The sequence below is a fragment of the Styela clava genome, chromosome 3 (genome assembly GCF_964204865.1).
Source record: "Styela clava chromosome 3, kaStyClav1.hap1.2, whole genome shotgun sequence".
Classification (NCBI taxonomy): domain Eukaryota; kingdom Metazoa; phylum Chordata; class Ascidiacea; order Stolidobranchia; family Styelidae; genus Styela; species Styela clava.
Genome location: NC_135252.1, coordinates 7,764,177 through 7,775,375, shown reverse-complemented (window position 1 = coordinate 7,775,375; position 11,199 = coordinate 7,764,177). Strand labels below are relative to the sequence as shown.

Here is an 11,199-nt window from a genome sequence, read left to right as displayed (position 1 = left end):
CGTGGTTTGGCATATTATGGTGTTATTTTACCGCCCTACCTATTTTATTGTTTTTCATTACTTCATAATTGGCTATATTCCGAGAGTGGGAAGGTTGCGTGGCTTCTAAACAAAGAGCTAACATTTATTCAACCGCAGTTTTGAATTGAGTTGGTATTGACATAAAGAAAGAAAAAAAACATTCAATATTTCCTAATCAATTTATTAGGGGCAGGAGATTAAATAGCAAGACAGACCCAACATCTACACCCACATAATACAACCAAGCCAGCGCACTAATCAATGTATCATCACATTGAACTATAAAATGAATTTTGGCCCGACCGTAAAAAAATTTTGATGAGAAGAATATTATATGATAATGAATATCTGTCATATCATCTCAGGCGCATGACCAGTAGAAAAATATACTTTAATATTATGTGAATCTTACCAAGATTGACAAAGAGTTACCACGGTGTGTATTATTAGTCAAAATTCATACGGATAGATAACAGCTTCCCGACGTTCCAGGAAATTTATCGAAGGAAACTGATGAACTGGAATTTTATTTCCCGGTAGCAAATAATATGATATATACATAATAAGTCAACAATATGAGAAGATTTTAAAAAAATAATTTTTTGCGTGATAAAGTAGTTTAAATTGATCAACTAGTACTAGAACAATAAGAATATGCAAATTACATAAATCAACAATAGTAAATAAAGCAACCTATTTATGAGGTTTTAGACTGTATTTTTCGCTAGAAGGCCATTACTTTTATTTATTTTTGCTCTCTATGTTATTCGTTTTTGGTGTGCGATGACGTCATCAAAACTGGACCGCACCTTGTGGCGGTTCTGCGTTCGCGGTCAGGCGAAGTCGTGAAGACTGTGGCTGGGTAGTCAGTCCACTGTGACAGATTGCATACCAGTACAACTTTGTTTTGGTCTTCGTGTCCACATATTTGAGCATCGCTCTCTTGTTTCATTATATTCTCATTCTGCATTGTGACCAGAGTTAGGTATCCCAACATATCGGATTCTCAAGCCTAGCTTTATGGCTTTTATTTCTAGTATATATACGTCACTACTGTGAGCAATATTATGCAATTGGTTTACTGCGGGGAAGTGAAAAATTGAAACACTTTTAAAATACTATTTTGAATTCTTGTATTTTTTAGGAGCAATGGTATTAACGTGGACATAATATTTTTTAGATCCCAGAAAACAGCGATTACAGTTGAGCCTACCAATTTACGAAATAGAATATGTTATGAATAGCAATGGTATGGTACTTAAAAATAGAAAGGGTTAATATTTGAAACCAGCAGGATCGATATTTACTTCAAGATGACATTAATTGTAAGGTGTCGACATGAGAGCACGATTTTTCAGATATCTGAAATAGTCGTTAACACTGAAATATAAACAGTAACCTAGTATAGGGACGTGGGGACACGACTTTTCTGATACCTGCACGGAATAGTTGTTAGCCCCGGACTATAATGCAGTAAACAAGTATAGAGACGCGGAACACGGCTTTTCTGATATCTGGAATAGTCATTAACACCGGAATATAAACAGTAACTTGATATAGAGACGTGGGGGCACGACTTTTCTGATACCTGGAATACTCGTTAACACCGGAATATAAACAGTAACTTAGTATAGAGACGTGGGGTAACGACTTTTCTGATACCTGGAATAGTCGTTAACATCGGACTATAAACAGTAACCTAGTATAGAGACGTGGTATATATATGGTTCGGAGTTATTGATGCAATTGAGAGCTCTGGCCACTGTTATTTTATACAGATATAGTGGTAGCCTACGCTTAGTAAATAGAAAACGTAGTTGGCCAAAATAAAATTTTTCAACCTTTTGTGAACCTCCAGGGCGCGATGGCTGCTATGACCTTCCTATTGAAATACCATACACTACCACCGGGATGGCGAAGCTTATTTGGTGAATGGGGCATAATTATAATTTTATTGTGGTAAAGAATATGGTAGGTCATGGATATTTAATGAAATTTGCATAAATGAGAAAATTGCCTTTCCTCAAGTTTAATGAACCTCGGTGGGTATTGTGTAGTTTTGAGCTTTACACATGTAGCACTGTATCAGGACGAAGAATATATACACCTAGTACCTTTTTTTATGAAAATGTATCTTTGTTTGCACGTATATGAATTCCCGCAAATCATTAATAATGCTACGAAAAAAATTTTCACGATTTTATAAAAATAGTTTCGAAAGGATCTCCACTCTGAGTATTCGATCGACTTTCAATCGCAGACACTACGATTTCTCTATTGTGATTTCAGATTTCTGTGGATTTTTAATTAATTTAGAATAATAATAATAGTAAGAATAATAGAACAACAGTTTTATGTATTTTTCATGAACACACTCCCTGCACCACCGTGAAACTACGGCAAAATAGTGAGTTTTAGCAGCTGCGCGCACACTGTCGGAACAAAATTTTCCAAAATGTAAAAAACAAATTTACTTAGTCTCCCCCTCCCACGGTTAGTACTAGAGGCAGAAAAGTTCTTCAACAGCAATATTTATTTGAATTATCAGAGACATACTTGAGTAAACTAAGTAAAACACTCACGAAACATAGTCCACGGGCATGCTAAACGCAACCCCAACACAAGTGCACCTAATAAATTCACGTCGCGTGAAGCCAGAATGTTAATGCAATACCCGAGTGTAAACTTGGCTCAAAATTGCATAATCGCAACCAACAAATATACCAATTGCGGAAGGGATGCAACAGTAAGTTTCTCATTGATGCAAATTATGATTAAATATATATGACCTATAGGCTTCTTTTCTGTCCGGCAGATTGTTAATTGAATTTACATAAATTTTAATTTATAAATTAATCAAAATGCTTGATAAGTTGCATTTAAATGTTTAAATGTTGTAATTTTATCATTTTCGTTGTGATGATATTGCGTTCTATATCCAAATTTATGTGTATATGTTATCATGATTTATTTTATACTATGCTAATTATGCTCAGTATAGCCTATGTTCCAAATAACAAGCATTCAAATCGTTTCCCGACATTGGATATGCCACGGCCTGCTAATGAATATAAAAATCAATTTTTATATGCTTCTGAATTTATTACAGACTATAAAAATGTAGGGAAAAAATCTTCATCAAAAACAGTGATTCTTTTGTTCCGATACTCGGTCACTTTGTTGATGTATGTGCTGTTAGTTTTCGAAAAACATGTCAACGCTAGTGTCGTCGTCGAGTATTTCATCAATTTCCATTTGATCCAATTTGCCCGACAGATCAAGCAAGTCATCTTAATCAAGATTATCAATTTTAAGCAGTTTTGCGTGCCATAATTTTGGCTGAGAAATGACCTGCTGCTGTATCGGGCTAAGTTTCGTTCAACCAGCGGGAACGCACATTACAAAATGGATAGTCACTTCATTGCAAAGTTTCTCCTATGATTAATCCGCACTTGGCAGGCATAAAAAAATTCATGCAAATATTATCAAAATATCCCTTATATATAGCAGCAAATGAACTTCTAATGATCGAATTGTATTCGATATACCGGCAAAATGTAAAACGCCAGAGCACACGGCCAGCGCATTCGACAATATGAGTAATTAACAACATCTTTAAAATAGATCGTATACCCAATTCTAGTTCCATGACTGTATCAAATCCATTCATCATTTCGTCAGCTTCCTCTCCATATTCTTCTTCGACGACATTTTTTTTTCATTCATGATGTCAGTGTATACGTTGAGATCCTATTACAATAAGATCAGCTTAATACCTTCAAGTCTACTTGGAATAAACTTACGGTCCATTAAAAACACGAAAGTTATACATGTGACTTATACGATAACCGTGTGCAAACAAATATGACCCGTGATAGCAAATCATTGTTGAAATTGGTGGGTTGTTGCCCCAAAATATCTTATTTTAGTTTTTGTCTCTTTTTGGCGTGGAAAGAAATTGAAGATGAATTGATAAAATTTTGGCTATTGACGTGGCTTTGTTAGCATATTTATGTTTTTAAATCTTGAAAAAAAATTGGCGGTTCACTAACAATATAGCCATATACTTCTAAATTGTAAAATTATTATCATCGTGTAGTCACCGTATCACGCAGAGTCTTCGCCAACAAGATTTTTCGCAGTTTTGAAGCAGTCAATTAACTTTTTGATGTCACTGTAAAGATGTATATCATCAAACAGACAAATAAAAGCATACAGCAACAGCAATTATTTTAATTGGTGACTGTTGAAATAATTCAAAATTGAGAACATTCGCCTGCATTTATGTATGGTTTATTGAAATTTAAAAAATACATTTTTAGGCTGTCAATGTTCCAAGGTATTTGCATAAATGTTTACTTTAATTTAATCCATATGGTCATTTATATCAAAGTTTCCACCTCTCGATTAGTTTTAACAATTATCAGTTTGTTATACAAGTTGTTTTATAGAGACAAACCGCCAGTTACTTATCACTTTCTGCCCAAATTTTCAAACTTTCTCTCCAACGACTTTTTTGACAGATCTTATTGCCTTTTGCCCGACTCTATATACGACTCACTTCACCCTTGATACCACTTTTCTAACCATCCGACCGAAACGATGCCTTCTCCTTCGTCTCCTTCTCCTAGAATCACCCGAATTAATTGCAATGATTGCAATCACAAGCAGAACAAAAACAAGCTTCAAATTCATCGCGCTGTTTTTGCAACTTATGTCTGATGAAACTTCGATAATTATTACTTTATTGTTGATGAGTATAATATTATTATGGTGGGGTGAGAAAATAATGTAAAATATGATAGAAATACACAATTTATGAAGGGTTTTGTCGTGTGGAATATAAATTTTCAATGTTCAACCATTCTGTATTTACTAACCAATTTATTAAGAGCAGAAGATTGAATGGCAAGGCTGACCAAATATCTACACTCTCATAATACGACCACGCAAGCGCACTAATCAATGGATCAACTATATTTGCCCGACCGTAATACATTTTTGTTGAGATGAATATTGTTTGATAATGAATATCTGTCATATCATCTCTGGCGCATGATCAGTAGAAAAATATACTTGTGCTATTGTGTGAATCTTACCAAGATTTACAAAGGGTAACCACGGTGTGGATTTTATCGGCGCGCGTTTCCTATTTTGTCGTGACTCATAATATTAGTCGAAATTCATACGGATAGACAACACCTTCGCGACGTTTTAAAAGAAATTTACCGAAGGAAACTGATGCACTGAAATTTTATTTTCGATAGCAGATAATAAGAAGCTTTTCAAATATATTATTTTTTTGCATGATAAAATATTTTAAATTGGTCAACAGCAGCTAGAACTATAAGAATACACAAACTAAACAAATCAATAATAGTGAATAAAACATCCTGTTTATTTGGTTTAAGATTGTTATTTTCGCTAAAAGGCTATTACTTTTATTTTTTATTCAAAAATTTCTGTTGGGTCCATGGGATTCGTTTTTTGTGTGCGATGACGTCATCAAAATTAAAAATTGCGCATCTTGTGGCGTTTCCGCGTTAGTGGTCGGGCGAAGTCGTGAATACTGCGGTATTTGTGGTCAATCTATACTGTGACAGATGCATACCCGTACTACTTTGTTTTGGCTTTTGTGTCCATATATTTGAGCATCGCTCTCCTGTTTGATTTTATTCTCATTCTATATTGTGACCAAAGTTACGTCTCGACATATCGGCCTAGTCTAGCATTCTTCCAAAGTCCATTTAATGTTGACCATGGGGACAAACCTGATAACTAACTTCAATCATTAGTTTTTCATACTTGTGCTTGTTTATTTTTTTTAAAGTAATACCGTGTTTGCCCGTAAATAAGACCTAGCCTGAATTTTAAAAATGGTGTTGGATAACCCCTCCTCTATGATAAGACCTAGTCGATAACGTGATTTTTTTTTTTAAATAAAAACGTGTTATTTGTAAGTAAATGGATATCCGTTTTTATATTTTGTATATTTGAAAATCTCGTAATTCTCTACTATGTAATTTTGTTTTTGATAAATAAAAATATTAGACACCCCCCCCCCCGAAATAAGCCCTAGTGTTATTTTGCGATAAAAAAATTGAAATAGAACCCGGTCTTATTCTCGGGAAAACAACGGTATGTGTATGAAACTCAAATAATTTGCCTTGACACGCGTATTTATCCAATAACTGTAAATCCAATGCATAACAGTAAATTTGGGGAGAACTGACTTGGATGACCGTATTGGTCGTATCGCTCCCTCCTATCTTTACCAAAAAAACATTGTCTGTTCATTTGTTTTGGTTGACGAATCGATAAATCGGAAAAAAATTAATCGATCTATCTTTGTGTCAATTATTTCAGTTCGAAATACTTTCAAAATACTTACGTTTTTTAATTTTTCAGAATTAATCGTATCAACGTGGATATAATATTGTTCTTAGATCCCGGAAAACAGAGATTTACGTCAGGCTACCTATTATCAAAATAAATAATGTTTGCATATAGTAATGGTATGTTATTTGAAAAATAGAAAGTGTAAATATTTTAAACCAGCAAGATCGATTGTCGCTTTTGTGGGCGAAAACATCAATAAAATAAGATGGCATTAATTGTAAGGTGTCGAAGCGAGGGCACGACTTTTCAGATATATATCTGAAATAGTCGTTAACACCGGAATATAAACAGTAACCTGGTATAGAGACGGATATGTGGTTCGGGGTCATTAATGCAATTGAGAGCTTAGTAAATAGAAAACGTAGTTGGCCAAATAAAATTCTTCAACTTTTTGTGAACCTCCAGAGCGCGATAACTGGGCTGTTATGAACTTCTCATAGAAATACCATACATTACCACGTGGATCACAAAGCTGAATTTATAAATGGGTCGTAAACCTATTTAATTGTGGAAAAGATTACTATGCGTCATAGATATTATTAAAAAATTTAATTTGCACCAATGAGAAACTTGCTGTTGCATCTTTTCTAGATTTTAATAAACCTTTGTTGATATTGTGTAGTTTTGAGCTCCACACACGCAGCACTGTATCAGGACGGAGAATATATACGATATTTGAGCTTTATGCTGGATACTGAATGTACTAACCTATATTATATTTTATATAAAGTGTGATCAATATTTGCTCGGCACGAAATGCATTTATTGCGAAATGCTTATGACATATAATAAAAATTTGTATATATATATATATATATACAAATTTTTATTATATGTCATATATATATATATATATATATACGCCTAGTACCCTATTCATGAAAATGTATGTGTGTTCGCACGAATATGAATTCCCGTAAAACAAAAACATTAATAATGCTACGGCAAATCTTTTCACGATTTCATAAAAGAGTTTCAAAGGGGTACTCAACTTCGAGTATTCAAATTTTTGATCGGCTTTCAATTGCATTTTAAAGTCACTACGATTTCTCTATCGTTATTTCAGATTTCTGTGGTTGTTAATTTCGATCTATAAAATTTTGTTTCCCAAACCAGCAATGTTTGCGGGAAAAGAAATACTGCGAAGTGGCATCTAGTTCTTGCATAACCGTTGTCGCCAAGTTAGAACAATAAGAATCATGAAACATAGCTCACGGGTCTGTTATACACAATCCAAAAGCGGGTGAATCGGAGGCCGGCTCACCGGCTCATTTTAGCGTCAGAATGTATACCAGAAAATATGTATTCAACAAAATGTAAACACAACTTGAATTTCGCCATGAAATCTATAGGTCCCACGATTTGTTTGTCGCAATACACAGTCCTTATGCAGTGAGTTTTACTTTTCGTTGTATGTATCAGAGGATATTACTCGATAAAAAGTAGATATCCAACATTTTTATACCCGCAAGGTGCGGGTTCAAATTCATGGCTACAAAAAGCTAAAGTATAAATAAAAGTTTTCAAACTAAGCCTACAAAATGAGACTAATGAGAATAAAAACAGGCGGCAAGTGTCTAGAAATAGCAAAGGCAGATTAATGCGATACCTGGGCATATTCGATGAAAATAAGTTTTCTTATCTGACAGGGATTAAGGAGGAACAAACAACCACCAGTTCACGGGTTCTCTTGGCGTTTTTTGTTTTTTCATTTCAAATATCTGTCCATTGTGGCAATATTGACAGATATATTATGCGGCATGCGGTATGGACAACGTTAGCATCCGACTGCCAAACTTAAAAGGACTCATCTCAAACCAAAGTGCTCAGTGAATTTTGATTTCTACATTGTTATCATCAGTTATACCAATGATCTGTTCTTTCTCGCACCTTGTTTTGTAACAGCGACTCCCTTTCGGAGGTGCATGAACTATAGAGGGTGACAGCGTGTTTCGTGAGATATATACAAGAGTCAAATGCTACATTGCAGTTAAATTTTTCCAGCATGTCATGCGGTTATAGATTTGAATTTTTGACAACAGAATTCTGAAATACCAATGAGCAGATAGTGACTTAAAGCCTTTGAAAGCCGATCGAATAAATAATTTTTTTCAGATTGGGGTTTCCTTTCTAAACTCTTTTGAAACTATGAAAAAATTTATAAAACTTTGAAAAAGTTTATCTTTACTGTGCATGCGTATCCTTGTTTTCGCGCATTAATTTCATGAAATTGACTACCAGAAATCGCCTCAGTCTTGATATAATCACTGCAAATGCAAAGATCAAAACTGCATAATAGCAACCAACGATTATACCAATTGCGGAAAAGATGCAACAGTAAGTTTCCCATTGATGCAAATTCTGATTAAATATGTATGACCTATCTATAGGCTTCTTTTCTTTCTGGCAGATTATTTATTGAATTTACACAAATTTTAATTTATAAAGTAATCAAAATGCTTGATAAGTTGCATTTGAATGTTATGCAATTTCATAATTTTCGTTGTGATGATATTGCGTTCAATGTCCAACTTTATGTGTATATGTGAACATGATTTATACTATGCTAATTATGCAGCCTTTGTTCCAAACAACAAGTATTCAGTTCGCTTCCCGACATTGCATATGCCACTGCTTGCTAATGAATATAAGAATCAATTTTTATATGCTTCTGAATTTATTCCAAACTATAAAAAATGTGGAAAAAAAATCTTCATTCAAAACAGTGATTCTTTTGTTCCGATACTCGGTCACTTTGTTGCAGCATGTGCTGTTAATTTTCGAAAAACATATCAACGCTGTTGTCGTCGTCGAGGATTTCATCATTTTCCATTCGATCCAATTCGCTCGACAGATCGAGCAAGTCATCTAAATCAAGATTATCAATTTTTAAGCAGTTTCGCGCGCCATAATTTAAGCTTAGGAATGACCTGCTGCTGTATCGGGCTAAGTTTCTTTTCAACCAGAGGAGACACACATTACAAAATGGATAGTCACTTCATTACAAAGTTTCTTGTATCATTTATTCGCACTTGGCAAGCATAAAAAATCCATGCAAATATTATCAAAATATCTCTTATGAAAATAGCAGCAAATGAACTTTTAGAGATCGAATTGTATTCGATATACCGGCAAAATGTAAAATTCCAGAGTACCCAAAAAGGAATAATATACAGTCAACGCGTTCGACAATATGAGTAATTAACAACATCTTTAAAATAAATCGTACCCATTTCTAGTTCCATGACTGTATCAAATCCACGCATCATTTCGTCAGCTTCCTCTCCATATTCTTCTTGAACGACATTTTCCACCTCATTCATGATGTCATTGTATGCGTGGGGATCCTATTACAAAAAGATTAGCTCAATACATTCAGGTTTACGTGTCCAATAAACTTACGGTGAATTAAAAAACAAAATTATTACATGTGACTTATATGCTCACCTTGTACAGACAAATATGACCCGCGATAAAAAATCGTTGATGCAAATAAATGGTGGGGTTGTTGGCCCGAAATCAAAAATATTTGTTTTTCAGTGTTTTGTTTCTTTTTGATGTGAAAAAGCAATTAAAGATAAATTGATAATATTTTAGGTATTGCCATGGTTTTGTTGCTATATTTATGTTTTGAAATCTTGAAAAATAAATGGCAATTTACTACCAATATTGGCATATATATAATTCTAAAATGTAAAATTATTATCATCATATAGTCACCGTATCACGCAAAGTCTTTAACTGCTCTAGAGGGTTGTCTCCCAATACTCCGAATGTCGTCAGCAATTTTTTCACAGTTTTGAAGCAGTCAATCAACTTTTTGATGTCACTGTAAAGATGAATAACAATAAAAAGATAAATAAAAGCACGCCTGTTTTTTAGTGTTTGAGCAGAAAATATTTTAATTAAAGACTGTTGAAGTAAATCAAAATTGAGAAAATTTACATGCATTTATATATATATGGTTTATTGAAGTTAAAGATACGTTTTGGGCTGCCAATGTTCAAGGTATTTGTTCAAATGTTTACTTCAATTTAATCCATATGGTCATTTATATCAAAATTTCACCTCGTAATTATTTTTAACAATTACCAATCTGTTATACAATTTTTTTTTATAGAGACAAACCTCCAGTTACTTATTACTTTCTGCCCAAACTTCCAAACTTTCTCTCCAACGATTTTTTTGACAGCTCCTACTGCCTTTTGTCCGACTCTATAAGCGACTCTCTTCACTCTTGTTGCCACTCTTTTTATCACTTGAACAGGACGATACCTTCTTCTCCGTCTTCGTCTCCGTCTCCAAGAATCACCCGAATCAATTGCAATGATTGCAATCAGAAGAAGAACAAAAACAAGCTTCACATTCATCGTGCTGTTTGTGCAACCTATGCCTGATTGAACTTCGATAATTATACATTTTTTGTTGATGGATATAATATTAATATGGTAATGTGAAAAAAAAATGTACACAGTTTATGAAAAAGTCTGTCGTGCAGAAAGTAATTATTTAATATTTACCCATTCAATATTTCCTAAACAATTTGTCAGGGACAGGAAAATAAATCGCAACACTGACCAAATATGTACACGCACCGTAATAAACTTTTTGGTGAGTATGATCATGAATATCTATCATATCATTTCACGCAAAAATTTACTCTGCTATTGTGTGAATCTTACCGAGATTGGCAAAGTGTAACCACGATGTGCATTTTATAGGCGCACGTTTCCTATTTTGTCGTGACTCAACATATTAGTCGAAACCCATACGGATAGA

General features: G+C 34.0%; 1 protein-coding gene across 1 annotated transcript; it reads right to left on the bottom strand.

Annotated features, from left to right (window-relative positions):
* Window positions 1–9,078: 9,078 nt before the first annotated feature.
* On the bottom strand, window positions 9,079–10,868 carry LOC120342919 (uncharacterized). The gene is made up of 4 exons (XM_039411967.2): window positions 10,549–10,868; window positions 10,141–10,249; window positions 9,650–9,767; window positions 9,079–9,288 (listed from the first exon to the last, which is right to left on the bottom strand). Exons 1-4 carry the CDS (start codon window positions 10,788–10,790, stop codon window positions 9,194–9,196), a joined length of 564 nt encoding a protein of 187 aa, XP_039267901.2. The 5' UTR covers window positions 10,791–10,868; the 3' UTR covers window positions 9,079–9,193.
* Between the last annotated feature and the right edge of the window lie 331 nt (window positions 10,869–11,199).

Coding starts and splice junctions, on each gene's coding strand:
- LOC120342919 (XM_039411967.2), bottom strand. CDS start 10,790: ATGAATGTGAAGCTTGTTTTTGTTCTTCTTCTGATTGCAATCATTGCA. Junction 9,768..10,140: donor TAAAGACTTTGCGTGATACG/GTGACTATATGA, acceptor TTTTTGTAATAG/GATCCCCACGCATACAATGA. Junction 9,289..9,649: donor AGTCATGGAACTAGAAATGG/GTACGATTTATT, acceptor ATCTTGATTTAG/ATGACTTGCTCGATCTGTCG.